This window comes from Peromyscus eremicus, chromosome X, assembly GCF_949786415.1.
Source record: "Peromyscus eremicus chromosome X, PerEre_H2_v1, whole genome shotgun sequence".
Classification (NCBI taxonomy): domain Eukaryota; kingdom Metazoa; phylum Chordata; class Mammalia; order Rodentia; family Cricetidae; genus Peromyscus; species Peromyscus eremicus.
In genome coordinates, this window is record NC_081439.1 from 87,915,553 (window position 1) to 87,938,549 (window position 22,997).

The 22,997-nt window shown below is 39.4% G+C and overlaps 1 protein-coding gene across 1 annotated transcript in view; it reads right to left on the reverse strand.

Moving 5' to 3' along the window:
• Nucleotides 1-22,997, reverse strand: part of Morc4 (MORC family CW-type zinc finger 4) — a 55,937-nt gene that overhangs the window by 15,285 nt on the left and 17,655 nt on the right. The window contains exons 6-14 of the mRNA XM_059251108.1: nt 22,385-22,517; nt 21,950-22,078; nt 19,117-19,236; nt 17,651-17,751; nt 8,381-8,470; nt 3,933-4,061; nt 2,569-2,634; nt 1,732-1,783; nt 230-402 (exon numbers count right to left, since the gene is read on the reverse strand). Coding sequence (XP_059107091.1) covers nt 230-402; nt 1,732-1,783; nt 2,569-2,634; nt 3,933-4,061; nt 8,381-8,470; nt 17,651-17,751; nt 19,117-19,236; nt 21,950-22,078; nt 22,385-22,517 — 993 coding nt within the window. The remainder of the gene's footprint in view (nt 1-229; nt 403-1,731; nt 1,784-2,568; nt 2,635-3,932; nt 4,062-8,380; nt 8,471-17,650; nt 17,752-19,116; nt 19,237-21,949; nt 22,079-22,384; nt 22,518-22,997) is intronic.

The following is a 22,997-nucleotide window of genomic DNA, read 5'->3' on the forward strand; positions in this document are numbered from 1 at the left end:
TGTTAAGAAAAACAACTTACCTGGCATGGTGGTATACAATTTTAATGTTAGCACTAAGAAGGCAGAGGGAGGTGGATCTCTTTGTGAGTGTGAGGTCAGCCAATACATGCACACACATACATTACGTATATATTATATATAATAGATAGTGTATATGATATATCAAGTTAATCTACAGGAAAACAGATTCTGAGGCGTATTATTGAAAACAAATGATGGTGTTAGGTACCTGGAAAACTGGAAAACACTGGAATCCGGAGACTTAAGTTGAAGAGGTGATCTGTTTTCTTCCCCACCAGATGAAAGCAGCCTGGGGCTATTGATTTGCTCACAGCCCATCGTCTTGTCAGTTAGTTTACCCATCTCTTGTGTAGTGGGAGTCTTTAGTGGATTGCTGAGGACCTAGCAAAAAAGAAATAGTTCATAAAAATCCCAAGTTTGAACAAAATACCAAAAGCTGTGTCAATTCTTCTGATGCTAGGAAAGAATGCTTGGCCAAATAAAAATAAACTGTTTCCTAAACAGAACAAACAGTGCACCGTAATGTACACTGGAACACTGAACCCAAACACAGTCAGTCACTAACCTTATCAGCTAGACACCACCAGACTGCTCCCAACTCTTGTATTGGTTACTTGACCTAGCCCACCCACAACACAAACCCAGGCCCCAGTCGCGGTCTACTGTGCTCTTGCGACACAGGTGAAGGCTGGGCTTTCATCCTTTCGAGCTCTGTGTTGAAAATATGGGTGGAAAGGAAAAGCATTGCAGCAAGTATCTGCTGGTTTAGGAGAGACACATGCCAGAGGCTACCACATGTTCACAGTGCACACAACAGAGACATGCACCTGGGATCTGGTAGGAGCCAGCAGATAAAGAAAATACGAATAATTAGGGTCAAAGAATAAAGGGAAGGCAAACTGAATGAGGACAGGGCAGTCCTGGAAATCCCAATCTCAGTATAGACATAGGATATGAAACATGGTTGCTCGTAAGCCTCAGTTTGAGCAGGGTACGTGAAGAAGCGTTAGTAGTTAACTGCCTCTCTCCTCACTAGTCTGACCTGCCCGACTGGGGAAGGAAGTGAATCTAACATGCGACTAGCAGATCTCTGGGAAATAGGGTCAAGAGGGAAATCATGCAGAGAGGCAAGGAGGGGTGGGAGAGATATATGGGTGCTATGGTGGCTGTCAGGAAAGGAGTGTCCCTGAAAGGACGGCCAACCTTATTGCACCCTTCAGCGTCCGGAGCTGGGCAACCATGTCCGAGAGACAGTGCTCCTGAAAATTCAAAACAGCAGAGTCTTTATAAAGCCAGCCAGCCTGAAAGCAGGGATGAGGGGGGGCGCGGGGAGGCACAAAGAACCAACCCTTCTTCCCAAGAGAAAAGAGGAAGAAATGATCCCTGAATCCCAAAAGAAAGGAGACAGGAAAACCAGACACTCAAGAGGAGCAGCTTATGAAGATGGCACACAAGTGTTATGTGATACCAAATGTGTCATTCCCACTGCCCAGAATCAGTACGAGTCCAAATCTGGAAAATAAATGACATGACTCTTCTGTTGAGTGATCTGAACATCAACAACAGAAGATCAACACCAACTCCAAAGATCCAATCCAGAGAAAAGAGCATGAGAAGAAACCCTCAGCAATGCTACGCAGTGTCCTTCAACCTAAATCCTGTGTGGAGGAAAACGGTGTGAGAAGAGGAAGAGATGGACCTGTCTCTCACCTGGTGCTTGTCACCTTCCACGGGCTGCTGCTTCTTCTCAACAGTTTCATTGCTAGAAGATAAAAAGTGCTATTTAGATTCTGGAGGCCAATGCAGGAGGATTGCAAGCTCAAAGCAAGCCTGGTCTACAGAGTGAGTTACAGGTCAGTCTATGCTACGTACTGAGACTGTCTCAAAATTACGTGCTATTTAGTTCACTCATGAAGTTCACTGAGAAACTAGGGCTATATTCCTGAATTATGCTACTGGAGAGATTTCAAATTCTCATTCTCATTCTGTGTGTGTGTGTGTGTGTGTGTGTGTGTGTGTGTGTATGTATGTGTGTGTGTATGTGTGTGTGTGTGATGATGCATGTGTGTGTGATGATGCGTGTGTGTGTGTGTGTGTGTGTGTGATGATGCGTGTGTGTGTGTGTGATGATGTGTGTGTGTGTGATGATGCGTGTGTGTGCATGCGTGTGATGGTGCATGTGTGTGTGTGCGTGTGTGTGTGTGTTGTGTGATGGTGTCTGTGTGTGTGATGGTGTGTGTGTGCGCGTGTGTGTGTTGTGTGATGGTGTCTGTGTGTGTGATGGTGTGTGTGTGCGTGTGTGATGGTGTGTGTGTGTGTGTGTGTGTGTGTGTGTGTGTGTGATGGTGTGTGTATGTGTATGAGGAGCGGGGAGGAGAATGAACAAGGAGACAACGACAAGTTGAGGTATTCTGGATTAGGTGACAGTTAGGAGGAGCAAGCACAGAGCCCTCCAAAGAACTCTCTCTTCTCAAATCCCTTGTCTTATGCCAGGGAGAGCGGTTCCTCCACTCTGGGATGTAGAGCATCATCTCACGTATACTCAACTGTTGCTTAGCCTTGCTCAGGTATAAGTCTTCCATGCGTTCTTGTTCCTCTGGAACAGAGCATCTCCTGTAGTGCAGAGAGGAAATCATCTTTCAGAAGCAAAGCATGGTCCTAGCTTTTACTCTTTACTTCCCTTAAGCGCAGCTTAATGATAGAGCAGCTTAACAAGTGGGTAACAGTATACAGTTTGGATCCCATTCACACTCCAAAAGCTAGTTATATGTATAGCACTGAGAAGGGAATCTCGGGAGGAAAAACCAAAAGCACAAACAAATTTATTCGGTGGCCAAAAGTAATCCTAAGAAAATGACAAACAAAAATGAGTATCAACTGGAAATTGCATTATATTCATTTTGCAAGGGAGTAAAGTGGCTTAGAAGGTTCTCTCCTGGCCTAAGTGTGAACAGATAAAAGATAACATATTCAAAGAGGAAAACATGAACAAAGAAACTTCTAGTAGTCAATTTCATAACCTGACCACACAGTCTCATTTCCTTTCCACAGAAAGGTGCTTAGGCATATGTGGAGACTATGAGGGACGCTTACAAATTACAGACCTAGCCTTCATTCATGTCTTTTCTTCCACTTTGGACATTTTCTCTAAAAAGGGTATTCTGTTGGATTACCTTCTTTTCCCAGCATGTGGTCGGCAAAAGGAAGACTATGTAAAAGATCCCAGCTGGATTGAAGCAGACTGACTTACTAGGAACATAACGTAACTATTGAGTAATGTCAGGCACTGTTTAGATGTTGGCACTATAAGGAACATATGGCACATCAGAACACAAACAAGCCAACAAACAGTAGTGAATGTGCGACAGACCCTATTGACGTTGAATCTACAGAGGAGACATAGGAAAGCTATTGACTCCGTGTGGAATGTAAGGGACTGTCTTAAAGAATTTCAAAGCTCTTGTGGAATTAAACAAACTGAACACCACAAAAATGCCCCCAAATAAAAAATGGCATATGAACAAAAGTCAAGAATTAAATGCTGCAGGGGGTCAGAGTAAATCATTGAAAATTGCTATCGAGAGGAAAAGTTGTTACCAAAGAGTTCAGCTCCTGAGACTACTATGATTTGAATAGGAACATGGGACACAGAAAGTCACTTCAATCAAAAGAGACGACACTAGCAAAGAAAGTCACAGAGGAGAGACCAAGCAGGAATATGTAGGGAGCGGTGCCTTGAAGGGCTGTGGTCAAGTACAGTGAAAATAAGGTTAGATGCTGGTTAAGATGGGGCCAGTCAGTAAGGGGCCTGAATACCAGGCTACAGAAGGTAAATATGATCTGAAGTGGTTCTGTGAAACAGGAGGACAAATGAGGAGTGAGGGAAAGAATAATGAGTCCTAGGACCTTACCTGTATTTTGGATGGGGATTATAGTAACAAAACCATCTTGCAGGTAATGTGGATGGATCCACCTTTCCAGGAAGTTTCCTCCACTTGAGGCATTCATCACACTGTACCCATGTCTGGTCAGGAATCTTCCTGGGAGAGGAAAACCAGAAATGTTATTGTATAGATCCTAGCTCTGTGCTTTGTCCTACACTGAAAAGGTATGTCCTAAAAATGAAAACAAGAAATTTATGTGGAAAATAGGCTAGAAATCTTACAACCTCAATGTCTGAAATGTGTATATTTTGAGCAACATAGATAACTATTCCAGATGTGGATATAAAACATATTAATCTGCCATTATCTCTAGAGGTTAATAATATTTATTCTGGAATCCTTTTTTGAGGAAATAATGGGATAATTTTACCGCTGAGATTTATTAACTTGAGAAAAGTATGTGTATCATACATTGCTATAAAGAAATAAAACCCATCAAATTGTTTTATTTCCTTATCCAATCACTGAACAAGTTTTAAATGTATTTATAGGAGGCACAGAAGCACTGTCATCAAAATCTCTCCTCCACTTCCCTGAACACTTCTGATTTCTCTCACTGTCATCAAAATCTGTCCCCCACTTCTCTGCACGCTTCTGATTTCTCTTTTTCCTTTCAAAAACAGTTCTTTGAGTTTAGGGATGTAGTTCAGCGAACAGCTTTGACAAGCACTCACAAGGCTCCAAGTCTGAGCTCCAGCATCACGTCCAAACCATGTATTTAAAATGCTGCAATCACATTACTATGTTGATATTCCCAACATCCATCAGAAAAGGCAATATAATGTGATTAAACTTCCTAACTATAAATGATGGCTCCAACAATTGGTTGAAATTATTAAGATAAACTCATCCATAGTTGAACTCTTCAAATGCATATCCACCCTCATCAGTTCCAGAAGTGTGGAACGCAATGACTGTAGATTAAAGTGAATTCATTTCCCTGTAGAAAGGAGTAGTGAAAAGTTGTACTGGAGAGAACAAAGGCTGATGAAAAGACACAGGAATGAGAGAGGCACCTCTGGCCCAGTTTACCACCAGGGTGAGTTTTATGTTATGTTGTATTTTACTCTTCTTCTACTGGACTATTCAATAAAGTGGTATGGTTCTTTTATGACTTCTTTCAGTAATTTTTCGTTGTTTTAAATCCGGCTTTTTTATTTCTAGTTATAAAAATAACACCATCCCATTATGGAAAACTAGAAAAAAGAGAAATATACAAAGATGGAAATGAACGGTACTTGTGCCACTCAAATACAATGTCCTCTTTTTAAAAAATCCTTTCAGTCACGCTTTCTCAAACGTTTGGACCTCCCCGTTGCTGTACGTTGCTCTAGACTTGCAACCTTGAAGCTCTAAGGTCAGGCCTGACCTTTGCTGTCTGCTGTTTCCACCCAGCTACAGAGCCAGAGCCCTTAGAAAGCAGTTTCAGCAGAAGTGGAAGAGGAAAGGTCGTGTTAGCTTGCGTTTTGATGTGTTTGCACAGAAGAATGTCTTGCAGAAAGATGCCTGTATTATTCGTGAGGACCAGAACACTAAGAGGCAGCAGCTACAAACAGACCACGGTGGATCCTTCAACCCAGGCAGAGAAGGGCTTTAGAGCTTCTGTTTGTAGAAAACAGGAAATTAAAGGCGCTATACTATATTGCCCTTGTTATATCCCTCCAGAAGAGTGTGGCTTCAGGGACCTGGTTGCTTAATTTGAACCTTAGCTCTACTGTGTTCTACTTGTCTAATCCTGTGTAAAGGATACACGTTCTTTGTATACTAAGCTTTGTATCTGCAAAGTAAAAACAGCTGTATACTGAGAGTTTTGTGGGTTGTTAAATAAATTATTACATGAAAGGAACTAAGAACAATTCTGGAACTTAAGTAAATACTCAATAAATAATCTCTGTTATTAAAATTCTGCTGCTAGAGAAACACTTAAAGAAATGTTCAACATCCTTAGCCACCAGGGAAATGCAAATCAAAACTACTTTGAGATTTCATGTTATACCCATCACAATGGCAAAGATCAAAAACACAAATGACAGCTTATGCTGGAGAGAATGTAGAGTAAGGGAACACTCCTCCATTCCTGGTGGGAGTGTAAACTTGTACAGCCACTTTGTAAATCAATAAGGCAGTTTCTCAGAAAACTGGGAATCGATCTACCTCAAGATCCAGCTATACCACTCTTGGGCATATACCCAAAGGATGCTCAATTGTGCCACAGGGACACTTGCTCAACTATATTCATAGCAGCTTTATTCGTAATAGCCAGAACCTAGAAACAACCTAGATGCCCCTCAAATGAAGAATGGAAAGAAAATGTGGTACATTTTTACAATGGTGTATTACTCAGCTGTTCAAAACGACATCAGGAAATTTGAAGGCAAATGGATGGAATTAAAAAAAAAATCATCTTGGTATGTACTAATTCATAAGTGGATATTAGCTGTAAAATAAAGGAAAACCATGATACATCCATAGACCCAGAGAGGCTAGGTAACAAGGAGGGCCCAAGTGGGGACACATGGATCTCTCTAAGAAGGGGAAATAGGAGAGATCTCCTGGGTGAGCTGGGGGCAGGTGGGGATGGGAACTTGAGGGATTTGGTTTGGGTGTGGATGAGGGAGAGTGCTGAAAGAGATGACTGGAAAAGGGGGGGCATTTCAGGGTCAGGTAGAACCCTGGTGCAAGAAAACTCCCAGAAATCTACAAGGGTGACCCCAGCTAAGACTCCTAGCAATAGTGGATACACAGCCTGAACTGACCATCTTCTGTAATCAGATTGATGACTAGCCCAATTGTCATCAGAGAGCCCTCATCCAGTAACTGATGGAAACATGCAAAGACCCACAGCCAAACATTAGGCCAAGCTTGGGAATCCTGAAGAGAGGGAGAAGGATTATAGGAGACAGAGGGGTCAAGGACATCACAAGAAAACCACAAAAACAGCCGGGCGTTGGTGGCGCACGCCTTTAATCTCAGCACTCGGGAGGCAGAGCCAGGCGGATCTCTGTGAGTTCGAGGCCAGCCTGGGCTACCAAGTGAGTTCCAGGAAAAGGCGCAAAGATACACAGAGAAACCCTGTCTCGAAAAACCAAAAAAAAAAAAAAAAAAAAAAAAAGAAAAGAAAACCACAAAAACAACTAACCTGGCTCATAGGAACTCAGAGTCTGAGTCAACAACCAGGGAGCCTGCATGGGCCTGACCTAGGCCCTCTACATGTATGTGACAGTTGCATAGCTTGGTCTACTTTTGGGACTCCTAACAATGAGAGCAGGGGCTGTCCCTAATGCTTTGGCTGGCTCTTGGGAACCTACTCCTCATACTGATTGCCTTGCCCAGTCTTAATTTAATACAAGGGGAGGTGCTTAGTCTAACTGCAACTTGATATGCTATGCTTTGTGGATACCCATGGGAGGCCTGCACCTTTCTGAACAGAAACAGGAGTGAATTGAGGTTGCAGGGGCGAAGGGGAGGTGGGAGGAAAGGAGGGAGGGGAAACTGCTGTCTGGTTGTAAAATAAATAAATATAACAATAATTTTAAAAAGGAAAAATTCTGCTGCTAAATCTTACATGTACTAGCAATATATGAACATCTGTTGTACTACATTAATTACTGCTAATTTGAAAGGCAAAATGGCATCTCATCTTAATTCAAATTTTTGGCAAAAATGGAGAACTGATATGAGCTGAGATATTTAGAATAATGTAGAAACATACACACAGCATTCAGATTGCATTTGAAACAAAATCTTGTACCATACATTGATCTAGTAGTTTCTATTTAAAAAAGTAGAAGCCTCCCCTCATATGAGAGGGGCAGTGTAATCTCTAACACTTTAATTTTAATTTAGTTTGGTGATGTTATAACTAACTGTGTGTATGCTATTATGCAGCCTGCCTTCTGTCCCGATCTTTTTCTCCTCACCTACCTCTACTTTTTTCTGTTTCGTTCTCTATTTCTGCTCTAAAATATCAGCTCAGTCCCAATAAAATTTAGCAAGAATAAAGAGGAAGCAAATTCGTTAACTCTGAACACATACTCTGTAGCATGTACTGCTCTAAAATCAATGGAACCTAATTCAATACAAAAAAGCAAAGTGACTCACTTACCAAAGTGCACACAACTATCAAGAAGCAGGTCTAGACTTTCCACTGAGGAGTGTTTGATTTAAATGGCCACTGTATTAGTCTCTCTTAAACTGCCAGCATTAAATCCCTCACATTTATGAACCAAACCACGTAAGTCTTAAAACAGAATAAAGAGGTAAAATGATGTAATTAGTACCTGTGCTTTCTTGTTGCTAGATAACTAACCTTCCTGATGTGAAAAACATTATTTTATCCTTGTTTCTTCCATTTGATGGAAGGACATTACCCTTAATGTTTCCATATTCTACATTTTATTACTTATGGTACTGGCCTGGATATAGGTAAGTTCTCAAAATTCTCTTGAGATGTTTTTTCCTTCCAATAAGCATTGAGTTTCTGGGCAAGAGCACTCATTGTCAACCTGAAAGAAAATGCAAAGAGTATGTCAAGGTTCAGCACTTGAATAATTTTTATCTCTCAGAAGTTCCTGTTGAACAGAATCCAGCAATTTAGAATAGTCAGCATAATTTTGCATACCTACAACTTAAAAAACTAACATAGGCATCGACTGCCTTTGAAAAATCCTATAATAAAACCATAATGAAAACTGTAACAGAAAAAAACGTACCATAATGTTAACATCATAATGATAGATAGTCACTTTGGCTGTGAAGTTAAAATGGTTGTAAGATCCAAAAAAGTAGAATGGTTTGGATTCTTTTTAAGGCTTATAGAATCATGGAGTGAGTATGTTGTTGTCATTAGAGACTATGATAGAATGAGGACAGAGATAAATACTGATGAATTATTAAATTTTCAGATGATAATAGGAACATCATTCGGGATCAAATAGAAAAATTAGAGGCTCATACATAAAACCTTATCAAAAAATCGATCAAATATTAGCTTCATCTATCTTTCTAGTTCCTCTGCATCCAAACCCTAATCATAGCAGCACAGCACTAACATGGAAAATATCTCATTAACATTTTTCTACAACACTGCTACTAGAAGTGTAATCTGAGTTAGCTTTCTTGTCTAATGAATAATTCCTATTAAATTTTATCCCCCAGGATTGCAATTTAATGCAAATGTACACATACCTGGACCACTACAAACACAAGAGATTGTAAACCTCTCTTCACCCTCGGGATCATTATTGGGTGTTTTTGCAGATTTCTTCCTCAGTATACCTTTTCCTTACTGCCACCTTACTCATTTTAAATTAGATTTTCACTATATCCACGAGATTAAAATAATCATAGACAAGTTCCTGTATTAACCCATCCCTGTCCTACTACCAGGGCTCCCACCTCTCTGTTAATAGCCTTCCCTCCAGCCATACACAGAGCTATATGCTCTGCTCTCTCTTCAAGGTCTACTTGATAAAGACAATTTGATGGGCTCCTGGGAGGATAAGTAGGAGACAAGAGGAATCGGTCTCCTTGCCTAGGTAACAACTGGACTGGCAGAACCTGCCTGATCACAGAGAAATAGGACTAATAAGGAAAATGCTCCTTTGACATTTTCCTGCACAGCTGCTATAGGAGCCTGAATGTAATCCAGTTAATATTTAACGATCAGTATTTCAGAACACTTAGATGGCAAATTGTGGTTAATGTTGGTCCATTTCTGTTCTTAGCTGTACATTCTCCACCTCAAGTGCCATGACAGAGAATCATGCAGGTGTTCCACAAGCCACTTAGAAGAACCATGACAGACAAAAAGGTTACCATCCTTCTCATTGCTACTATTTTTGATCACAGAACGGGCAAGGGGCTTTTTCTGTTATATTCTCCATGATTACAAGTTTCTCCTCTAGCTGAAATGATGTCCAGGACATTCAAAGTGATGGAACTTTATTTTCACCTCTTCATATTTTTTCTGTTTAGGGAGCCAGATGTTAAAAACGAAGATATTCGAAAGCATGAACACGTACATAAATACATAAGCATATGCATACATATATACACATAACCACACATATAGGCACATATAGAAAATTAGAAAGTCACTATTAATTTCCAAAGGAAAATACAGGTTCAGAAAACAAGTGAGAAAACTTAAGTTTGCATACTACCTGGTCCCTGGTACAGAGACAGCTTACAGCAAACCACACCACTGACATCAAATAAACAAAAACAACACAGCAAATCCTGTGAAAGGGGGAAATCTCATTTTCAGAATTATTGTATCATAAAAATCACAGTGCCTACAAAGAAACACGAAAATATGGTATGATCAAAGAAAAATAGAATCCAAAGAAACTGTCTCAGAAAAAATTACTGGGTTAAAGATGCTCAAAAAACCCAAGGAAGGGGTGAGGAAAGTCAAGTTCAAAGGGTTTTTGAACAAAATGGAAATGGCAATAAGGAGACAGAAAACCTGAAAAAAAAGAACTGAAATAAAATGTAGAACCGAGTAGAATAGCTAAAACAGACAATTCACTTGATGGATTCAAAGGCAGGACAGACAGAAGGATCTGGGAACTTAAAGAAATTACTGAAATTGAGGAACAATAAGAAAGAAAATTGAAGAGATAGAAACAAAGCCTGAAGGACGTGTGAGGCACCACCAGTGGTCTGCCATAGGCACTGTAGAGGACTAATTTGAAAAGAGAGACTGAGGCATCTTAAATACAGTCTCTGCGATAACCACATGGAAAATAGCTAGATAATGTATATAAAAGGAAACAAGAAAAGAATTTAAACATTCTACTATAAAACATCACCTAAACATAAAACACAGCAATGTAGGAAATGAGGCTATAAAACATATTGCCAAATGAAAGAAATCTTCCCTTACCAATGATTACTTTAAATATAAATGGATCCAACCCAAATTCACAAATACATGATGCAATATAATGTGACAAAAAGAATACAGGTCACCCAAGATGGTTCAGTGGGTAAAGCTTATCATCAAGCTTCATGTCCTGAGCCTGCATATGCTCACAAGTGTGCGTACATACACACAAATAAATATTTTAAAAAATTCAATATAAAATAATATGGCAGATTGTGGTGCCTATAAACTGAGTACTACTATAAAAAAATACTCTCAAAATGAGAAAGTTGATTTGGAAGTGAAATTTGGCAACCTGGGACATTTCGGGGGATCAGGAGTTCAAGTCAGCTTTGGCTATACAGTGATCTTGAGGCTACACAAGACCATGTCTAAAAACAGAATAAAAGGAAAAGAAAGAAATCTGGCAAAGGTTTGAGAAACATGCCAGAGTCTAAACTGCACTGCGCAGACTGTGAACAGATATATGGATGTTAACTAAACTGGGGAGGGCTCAGAAGGAAGTGGAGAATCATGGTAGAGAAGAAGCTAAAGATTGCCTTAAAGAATGCCTAAATCACTGTAAGCAGAGTGAGAAATACAGATGTTAAAGACACTACTAATCAAGGATCAGGGGAAATGAGCCAACACGTTACTGGAAAATCTGAAATATAATCCTAACTACATAGTCCCAGAAAGCTTATAGCAGAAACATGTCCTGTAGATCCATGGAAAGCACAGCTTGTAAACGAGGAATTTGTACACTTGGCTGAGGAGCTCTCCAGATAAACTGCTGAAGCTGTGTCCTCTGGATGGTCATGTAAAATGCATGAAAGAAAAAATAAATGAAAAGAACTGATAATGGAAAAGGAACCAGAATTTGACAATCTGGAATATTATTCTCAGTCAGTCAAAATCACAAAAGATATTAAAATGTACAGATTCATTGCTAGGACTGTGAGCTCTCTGAATGAAGAGTAGGGTTGGACAATCATTAGCTAGTATCTCAGTCAGATCAAAAGGTCAAAATATTCAGTCACATATAAGGCTCTTTGGGAATACTAAGCATGTGGCTCATAGACCTCCACAACCATCTCAGTTGAGGCCAAGAAGAGAAATAAGATTGTCTAGGGAAGATCAGTCAAGAGCCTCTTGTTAAACGGAATGAATAATCATCACATCCATGGAAGACCTACAAGATTTGGAAATGGCAGGAGCACAAACACTTCCAGGTCCGATTAATGGGGGGGGGGATATATAAAGAAAGAATCCTACTGACCTTTAAAAAATTTGTATGTATTGTCAATATTATACAGATTGAGGAAGCTGTAATTAGGACTATTTATGTACACATGCATACACGTGTGTATATCACAATGACTACTGAAAAAAAAAAGAAGCCATGAATTTGAAAGAGAGCAAGGAGGGGTATATGGGAGGATTTTGAGAGAGGAAAGGGAAGGGGAAAATGATGCAATTATATTATCATCATAAAAATAAATAAAAAGACCCTAGTGAAGATGAAATTGATCAAACTACTCTGCTGTAAAAATATACTAGTCTTGCCGGGCGGTGGTGGCGCACTCGGGAGGCAGAGCCAGGCAGATCTCTGTGAGTTCGAGGCCAGCCTGGGCTATCAAGTGAGTTCCAGGAAAAGGTGCAAAGCTACACAGAGAAACCCTGTCTCAAAAAACCAAATATATATATATATATGTATATGTATATGTATATGTATATGTATATATGTGTATATATGTGTATATATGTATATATGTGTGTGTATGTGTGTGTGTGTGTGTGTGTGTGTGTGTGTGTGTGTATGTTAGTCTTCATGAACAGATAATTTAGAAGAGTTGAACCACAGCCCAGAAGGCAGAGCTTCAGTGACAGGGAGGCAGTGTTGTAAGCCCAAGAAAATCATGGCTGGTCTTTGGTATTTATTGGAATTTGCCTAGCTGGACTTATGAAATTGCTTTGTACCTGTAACTCTTTTTTTCTTCTCAATTTAAATTCACTGGACATAGAACTTTTTGATAATTGGTATCCTGTACATCTTCTGCTATTATATTTCAGCAGTAAAGTGTGTGTGTGTGTGTGTGTGTGTGTGTGTGCGCCACAGATAGAGAAGAATATTATCCCCATGTACACCAGACTCAGAAAAATGTGATTTAAATATGAAATATGGGACTTTTGAGCTGATGACATTTAGCTAAGACTTTAGACTCTGAAACTTTTGATGATGTTGGGATGGGATAGAGCCATCACTTTTTGAATATGAGAAATAAATCTTGGAGCCTCAGAGAACAGACTGACAAATAAAATAATAGTCTTTCAAAGATGTCTAGGTCCCAATCCCTAAAATCTGTGAATATCATAGGTTACACACAATAAGAGAGAAACTGTTACTCATGGGCTGACCTTAAAGTAAGAAAAGGATTCTAAATGATCCAGTGTCAACCACAGGCCTTCAAGTGTGGAAGAGTGAGGCAGAGGAGTCAGAATCAGAGGAGGCAATATGATTCTGAAAGCAAGTTGACTGGAATGATGCAATGTGAGGAGGATGCAACTCATCACTGCTGACTTTGAAGTTGGAGAAGAGGGCCGTGGGCCAGGGAATGCTGGCAGCCTCGAAAGTTGGAAAAGAAAAGGAATCAGATTCTCCCCTAGAGCCTCCAGAAAGGAAGACAGCCTGCCAACACCTTGATTTTAGCCCAGTGAGATCTGAGTCAGACGTCTAACCTAGAGAACTCTAATACAGTCAATTAGTGTTGTATTAAGCCACTAAATTTATGGTAAATTGTTACAATAGAAGATGCTTTCTGCTATTTGTAGACAGAAGTTGAGTACCACTGTTCTTCCCTAAAATGTAAATTACTGCCTGATTCCTCTGAATCCATTAGATATAACTTGGCACATAGTTCAGATATAGAGGTTCTAAGAAAAGGGTGTGCCAACTCTAGCCTGGAAGGTAAATCCTCCTCACTGCCTGTTTTGTGAACAAAATTGTACTGGCACAATATTCGCTCCTTTACTTACTGTCAATATATACTTTCATACTATGACAGAATCAAGTTGGGTAAGAGACTGCATGGCCTACAAAAGCCCAAATAGTTCTCTCTGGCCTTCTCAGAAAAATATTTGCCAATCTTGGCTTTAGGATCTGGTCCTACATTATCATTTTGTTTGATTGTCTTCACTTTAGTACATCACCTTATCTCCATTTTCCCTTCGGAGTTCCTGTCAATACAGCAGTAGCTCCTGCCACAACTGGGTACCAGAATTCCCTTCCTTTTCTACATCCTGTATCCTTTTAATTTGCTCATTATTTATTCATACGTGTGGGTGTTTTCTCTGCACGCATGTCTGTACACCACATGTGTGCCTTGTGTCCATGGACGCCAGAAGTAGCTGTTGCATCCCCAGGAGATGAGAGTTACAAACAGTTGTGAGCCATCATGTGGGTGCTGGGAATTGATTCTGGGTCATTTGGAAGAGCAGCCAGTGCTCTTAAACCTCAAAGCCAACTCTCCACAGCTATTTTAAGGAATATCTCTTTCGTTTGCTTTTTTTCAAGACAGGGTTTCTCTTGGTAGTCTTGACTGTCCTGGAACTCACTCTGTAAATGAAGCTGACCTCAAACTCAGAGAGCCATTTAAGGCATATCTTAAGTTGTGTCATGTACCTAAAACTTTACTTATCTGTCTCATCAGAGCATTTTACCTGGATAGAAGCAAAGAGGTCTATGAGCCATTTTACTGCCATTTAGCTGTTTTCAATGTGTGAGATAATCTATTATTACAAATAGAACGCAAAGCCCTTGAGGTAAGCAACTCTGTTTTGAAATTCTTTGGAAGATTCTACAAAACCTAGTCCATGTCTTATGTGTTAATGGCTTGTTCAGTTAATATGCTTTGGTTGCATTTTTTAAGGTGAAGTTGACTCTAAAATGATTTAAGCCCATGCTATTTATAGCTAAAATCTAATATCCAGCTTGCTCAAAGTGATGTAGTACAGATTATTTCTTTGTAGATATTCTACTAGTGTGACAGCCTGTAACTCTTCTCATCTGCACTTTTGCATTTGTAATAGTCACACGAGGAATTTGTGACAGCGAACAATGTTCTCTAATCCTTCTTCAAATTCCCACTCTTTTAGAGGGACAAGGGGAATGGAGGGCCTTGCTACGTAGATGAGGCTTTCCAAGAACTCATTATGTAGCCCAGGCTGGCTATGAATTCACAACCCCATTGTCATAGCCCCTGGGATTAGTGGTCTATGCCCCCGTATCTGGTTTCAAATTCCCATGCTTTTACCTAAAATCTTTCTCACTATGTATGAAATTTACATAAAGGGCAATAGGGCTGGGGACATAGCTCAGTAGTAGAGTTTGTGCTCACATATGCAAGTACCTGGGTTCAGTCCCCAGCATAAGGATATAGGGCATGGTGATTCATTCTTATCATCATAGCACTTGTGAGATGTAGTTAGAAAGTACAAGAATTCAAACCTACCTTCAGCTACATAGTGAGTTTGAGGCAAGCATGGACTATATGAGATCTTGTCTTTAAAGAGAAAGTGGGGCTAGATAGATGACTCAGTGGTTAAGTGCAGTGGCTGCTCTTGGAGGACCCAGGTTCAGTTCTCAGCACCCACACAGCAACTCACAACTGTCTGTAACTTCAGTTCCAGGGGATCTGATGCCCTTCTGCCATGCCCCAGCAGCAGGCACACATGTGGTACACATATACACATGCAGGAAAATGACTCATATACATAAAACAAAAATAACTAATTTAAAAAGAGATGTCAATGATGCCTGAACTGGGTAATAATTAGCAAATTTATTATGCACAAAACTCTATGTATGTTAGTATTGTCATTCTGTTTTTCATAAAATAAATATACAGTAACTATTAAATTACTTTAGCAGAAATCCTACATGTTTATAGAATGCCTTTATTTGAACTCTCTACAATCTCCTCAAATTCTCTCTACAATTTCCTCAAATTCACACCAAATCTAGGCAACAAAAATCAAAGGTCTAATGTATCCAAAAGAAAAAAATATAGATTTTTATCGTGGTATGTTGGCAACAATAATATGGAAAGCTGTTAAAAGATTTTAATATCTAACATTTGGATTTCACAAGTATTATTTAGGTAATTATCATAAATTTATCACTTTCACTCAAAAGAATGAATATTTTGTTCCATTAAAGCCAATGTTATTTCTAAACTTCCACATTTAGGAGACAAGTCTTGGTCAAAGGTCTTCATTATGGGTCAGACTCCCATTTAAATGATTAATTTATTTGGATCCAGGGCACACCGTTGCCATAACCACTAACAAGCCTGAGTGAGTAAAACCCAACTATGCTGAAATGAATCGGGGACTGCCATTCAAATCACTGTCTCTTTGTCAAACCCTGCATCTAAAGTTCTTATGGTCTCATATAAATGAAGGAACATTTAATTAATTTTGTTGTAGCTTAGAGCACAAAAAAACATTTCTGAGAAATGATTTTTCCTCCCACTCTTAGAAAAAAATACTGCTGAGAATTTAAATAGAATGATACCCAATGTTCTCACATTTTCCCTTTCTTCATATTAAAGAACACTCTTTACATTTCTGTGCCATTACCTGTACTCTGCTTAGAACAGTGGTTCTCAACCTGAGGTCAGGACCCCTTTGACAAACTATCTCCAAATATATTTACATTAAAATTCATAACAGTAGCAAAATTACAGTTCTGAAGTAGCAACAAAATAATTTTATGGTTGGGGGATCACCACGACATGAGGAACTGTATTAAAGGGTCACAGCATCAGGAAGATTGAGAATCACTGGCTTAGAATACCCTTCTCTTTAGTTTACCTAGAAAACATCAACTTTTCCTTTAAGTTTAAGCTAAAATACAATCTGTTTTGTGAAGCTTTCCTTAATTTTCTTTAGTCATATTTAAGTTCTCCTCAGCCAGGCAGTGGTGGTGCACACCTTTAATCTCAGCACTCGGGAGGCAGAGGCAGGCGGATCTCTGTGAGTTTGAGGCTAGCCTGGGCTACAGAGTGAGTTCCAGGATAGCCAGGGGTACACAGAGAAACCCTGTCTCAAAAAAAAAAAAACAAAAAATAAAATAAATAAATAAAGGTTTTTCTCATCTTGCACACACACACATTGATTATTTTATGTGTGTTTAAGTTTCATATTTTCATACAGCACATCTGTTCCTAACAATCAAGGATTCTAATTTTTCATCCTATGTCCTTTACCTAACACATGAGAGGTAACAAATCTAGGGTCTCATGTGTGCTAAGCTAGCATTCTATTACTGACCTGTATCCTAAATCCCAAACCTACTTTCAACCCGATTTAACAACTCCTATTGGTTTAACCTCACTGTCAAGTTCCTTTCTGATTCTGAGCTCTGGAACTTCCCAAGATGCTTCCAGGAGAGCACACATTTCTTCCTTGTTGTTCTAACATTTCCAAACGTGTTCACTGGCTTCAAGAAAATTCATGGGGCCAATTGTGATTTCTCTCTCCAAAGTGTGCTCCATAACTTTAGATTCATTTGCTTCAGGACGAAAAGACAAGGCCCTTCATTTTATCAGAAAAATTTTATCAAAATACTCCTATATTCTGTAATTTCTAAAGTTACAGTGAAAAAGCGCAAACTCCTCTCTATTCCTGGACAACACACTGGAAGTCATTCTCAGTTAACTTGTCTGGCTGGCTTTTAGTGGGGCTTTAGAGACTTCGAGAGCAGAATGGTAGCTGAGCAACTGAGCTAAAACATCTCAGGTTGAGAGTGACTCACCGGTACTCCTTGGTGTACTCAAAGTCTTGTTTGTTGTAGGCAGGTTTTAGGAAATTGCACTCAATGACTCCAATTACTCCCACACCTTCTCCACAAGTTGGCTTAGAAGAAAATGTTAATTTCAACACATTACTATTGATGGCCTAGAGGCATTTCCTTTTGATTCCAAAAAATAATAGAAAAAGTTACAGAGTATTTATGGGTAAGGAAAGACCAGGAAGATGTAGAACACTTAGAATATATTAAAATAGACTGAAACCTGACAAGGTTCTAGAGCAGGAATTTCCTTTCTTTTGTTTCTCGTTTGTTGGAAATAGACTTTTTTCCATATAATCTACCCTGATTGTGGTTGCCCCTGCCTCTACACTTGCCAGTTCCTCAGCTCCTCTCCACCTTCCCTCCCATCTGGATCCACCCTCTTTCTGTCTCTCAGATTGTTCAATGATTCACATATCCCTAGAATTCCCCAACTCTACTAGCTATCTATACTTCAGCCACACAACTCCATTTTCATGGTTTTTATATTCTACGATTGCCCAGAGGTTCACTGGGATAAAGAATTTACACTGCTAAAAAGCAAGATTACATACTAACGTTCTGCAGAACTGAAATGAAACTTCATTTAAAAATTAGAGGTGTGATTTAATCACCACACGAATCTTACAACATAGGCATTTCTACACATATATAGGCCACCAAGGAACGACCAGAGTCAGAGGTGAAGCCCAAGAGATTTGGGGCTTTTAAAGCTTTCTGTACTCCTTACTAGAATCAAGGAGAAATTCAACTGACACATAACCAGGAGTTGTTTAAAGATGATAAAACAAGAAAACCCAAGTGCTCGCAGTTAGCTAGCCTGGGGCTTCTGTCACTGCCCTACTCTTCACTGTGCTTCAACCATCTACTCTTCAAACAGGAACAAAACGGTTACTTGTGGAAATCACTTCTTTAGAGGATCATTAAACATCAAAGACAATGGCAGCATCTGTGTAATTTGGCTTATGAAATATTTCATATCATTTATCACACTTACTATCTTTTAATCCTCTAAATTGAAAGAAAGAGAAAGAAAACGATTTCTACTTTACTAGCATAGAAATCGAACCTCAAAGGAATTACTTGATTTATCCAGGAATATAACTTAAAAATAGAAAACCTAGGGCCCAAGTCTTGATTTTCAACCACTAAATTGTATGACCCTCCCAATATACTTTATTTTCTCCACAAGATAATAATTAGTTATCTGACATGTTAATAAGCTGATACACACGGTGTGGCTGGTATGACTGAACTCTGTTCCTTATGAACAGAGAACTAGTTTTTTTCCACATAGGACACCTGAAATATTGATCCAGAATTTCAGTATCAGAATCTAGCAATTGTCATGAGATGGGGCTGAGAACCATTAATGAATCTATCTTCCCAGCAATTTAAGAGTCTCATGAAAAACCACATTAAGCACTCACCTTTAACTGGCAGCCCACCTTCTCAAAGGCCTTGATAAGGCGGTTGTTATGATACATCATTATTCCAAACTGGTTATGATATTTGCAAGAGAATCCAAATGTGATTTTCACCTGCTTATTCTGAGAAGAAAATCATTAAGGAGACAAACACCAGAGGCTTCAGGAGAAAGATAAGTATTATATTATAGAAAACAAAAAACAAAAAAATGCACCAAGTGTCACTGCATGTGAATGGACAAACTTTCTAGAAGGCATTTAAAAACGCAAGCAATCTCATGCTTCTCTCTCTCTCTCTCTCTCTCTCTCTCTCTCTCTCTCTCTCTCTCTCTCTGTTGGTTTTTTGAGACAGGGTTTCTCTCTGTAGCTTTGGAGCCTTTCCTGGAACTCACTCTGTAGCCTAGGCTGGCCTTGAACTCACAGAGATCCACCTGCCTCTGCCTCTGCCTCCTGAGTGCTGGGATTATGTTTTTTTTTTTTGTTTATTTGTTTGTTTGTTTTGAGACAGGGTTTCTCTGTGAAACTGTCCTGGCTGTCCTGGATCTCACTCTGTAGCCCAGGCTGGCCTCGAACTCACAGAGATCCGCCTGCCTCTGCCTCCCGAGTGCTGGGATTAAAAGCATGCACCACCACTGCTTGCTCTACTTTTTTGGCTGCCACAATGTGAGCTAGCTACTCTGCTCCACCATCTCTTTCTTGCACAATGGACCAAATCTCTGAAAGCATGCGCTAAAATAAATCTTTCTTTCCTTAGTTTCTCTTACTAATGGTCACAGAAATAAAAAAAAAAAACAACTTACTCAGTCTCTATAAACGACAGGCTATGTACATTATACCATATGATAAATGGGTCAGGTACAATGGAAAACATGATACAATTGGTAAGCCAAGTACTCTAATATTTGACTCAGAACATACAAAGTTTTGGGGCTCTAGGAACTCAAGACAAACTTCAAATGAGACCTGATTCCAAAACAACAACAACAAAAGAAATAAGACAAAACTTTCCCAAATCAATCAAAATTCTCACACTATAAAATTGACATTTTAAAGATAGTGACTGTCAAATATTTTGTGCTGTACACATTTTTAAAAATTTCAATGTTGGTATGAGGGTACATTGTGGGAGGAAATGCATGAAATCTGTATGGAGAGCACAGAGAGGAGTAAAGGTGGTTTTTCTGATGACCGAGGAACCAAGAAATCAGTATCGATTACCTTTTTCTGCAGTCATCTCAGGAAAATAATTCCAGTGTTTAGGGGTCTCATTTTAGCCATGCCAACAATGACTCTGTTTAACTAGATTGTCGTATGAGAAGGTAACTGGAGTAATAGAAAGGGGGCTGAGATAAATACAGAATACATTCACTGAAGTTGGCCTGACAGAAACCCACAACAATAAGAAGCCATACTCAGGAAAGGGACACATCGTAAAACAGAAGTTGGAAAACATGCAGTTAGATGGGGCTCTGCTAAATGTACAGCACTACGACCCTAACCTACATAGGTGAAGTTAGAAACAATTTTCTCACTTGCTAGCTCTGACTCTAAGCTGGGCTTGTCTAGGGCTTTAAAAGCAAATTTCCTAGTAGAGAAGGCATGTGTTTCCAAAAGGGAAAAAAAAAATCACTGTGAGCAATAACTACACAGTTTATTTTAAATGAGCAATTTCTAATTGTGGCAGTAGGAAAAAAAAAGATGAAGTAAAATAATGTCTTTGATTTTAAAAATGCAGGGAATGTGTCTATAGAGCCAAGAGTTGTATTTCTGATTACTAGAAAATAAAAAAGCTAGGCCTGGCGGTGGTGGCGCACGCCTTTAATCCCAGCCCTCAGGAGGCAAAGGCAGGCGGATCTCTGTGAGTTAGAGGCCAGCCTGGTCTCCAAAGCGAGTTCCAGGAAAGGTGCAAAGCTACACAGAGAAACCCTGTCTCAAAAAACCAAAAAAGAAAAAAAAAAGAAAAAAAAAAGAAAAGAAAAAAGCAAGTTTTCATAAATACTTGAGTTCTCAGTCTTCTGAAGACTAGTTTTTTTTCCTCAAAACGCCATCAATGAAGATGGTTAATTAGCATAGCTCATCTCCAGATTGTCCCTAGTTTCTGAAATCCACTGACAGCACAATGAGGGGTAGAAAATGAGCAAGTACTCTTCTAGGTGGTTGTCATGAAAAGGTCCCAGGAAATCCATGTTGAGCTTGTTAGTGATTCATCTCCTCCTAGAAACACCTTTCCTTTCCACTCGCTAATTCACATCCAAGTCTAAATCTGGACCTAGTACAACATAAGCTGTAAGATGAACAACTCCAACTAAAAAATTTTAATCAAATGTAATGGGAGTATCTATGGATAGGATTTTCAAATCTGGTTGCTCACTGGCATACACTGAGGATTTAAAAACTAATATCTCCAATAAAAAAGATTTCAAAGCCAGGTGTGGCAGCATATAATTGTAATCTCAGCACTCAGGAAGCTGAGGCAGGAAGATCACCTCAAGTTCAAGGCTAGCCTGTGCTACACAATGCGTTTCAGGCCAGTATGGAATACTGTGAGAGGCTCTGTCTCAAAAGAAGTAAATAAATAAGTAAGACAATAATAGATTTTAAAATTGATTGAGCCAGTCTTCAAAATCACATGACTCTTATTTAGTAGTCTGCAGTCAGTTTCGGATAAAACCAGTGCACCGACACTTAAAACATTCTTCCTTCAAGGGTAGTGTTGCAGCACCCAATTTTGGATGTTTTAGCACACAATTTTGAATTGGAATAAGGCAGGGTTTGGGCTGTGGACCAATAGAGAGATTTACTCCAGAATGAAGTAGTCAGCTGCATGTAAGGATACCGTGAAGGGAGATTTATATATATCATGTTCCACATCAGCAAGGCTCTTAGCAATCATCTGGGTAGTCACCTTCTTTTGCCGCAGAAAAATCTTCATCCGGGGCTTCATATATAGAACACTACAAAATGCCTATAGATTCATGAATGGAAAATTGTTATGCATATTGCCAATTCTACAGATATCTCCCCAAAACATCACTAGCCAACTGAGCCTAGGCTTGGCCAATATTTGGCTCAGTTTCTATACTTTTTCACAATACGTTAACTGCCATTTTGAGAGGAAGTGGCTATATTAACCAAACTGCTTCAGTGTAGATGGTGAACATGAATCCCAGCAGAGTATCATCTCTGCACGCCTGCACTTCAGTTCTGCATACAATGCTTTCATGTTATAGGAAATTGTACTCCCCACTGCTGAAGGACTATTCTTACTCACTCGTAAGGAATACTCTGTTTCTGGCAGCTCGGAGGTAACACCATTGATGTCTTTTTCTTCAGCATCAAAGTCTGATACCAGGATATCATATTGATCTGTATCAAAGTCCAGCTCAGACTTTCCATCTTTGTTTCTAAGTATAAGAGACAAGCACCAATTTAAAAACTGGCTCCAGTGCACATGGAGGGAGAGGGGGTGCATTAGGAACCAAACAGAAATGAAATATAAGCCAATACTCAGGTGTATGCTGCTTCCCCTGTCTACCACTCCAAAGGAACTATGAACTATAAAATTTGAGGATCACACAATATTTAAGTTGTTCCTATTCTAAATCAATCTACCCTGTTTCATAGTGTTGGTGATGCCAGGTTCATAAGGAAAGAAAAGAAGGAATATGAAATATCTGTGCTCTGATGAGTCGAATGGATGTCAGCTACCCTCAAAGCAAGATCTTAAATATCAGCTTTGTGGGTGCTGCTAAAGATGTCACTAAATATCACTTTTTCCAACTGAATGAACGTATTAATCCAAATCAATTTCTGCTGACTTCAGCAGCAAGATATGAACTAATAAGCTACCAGGATTTCTCCAGATGTAGTCCTATGTCTTTTCT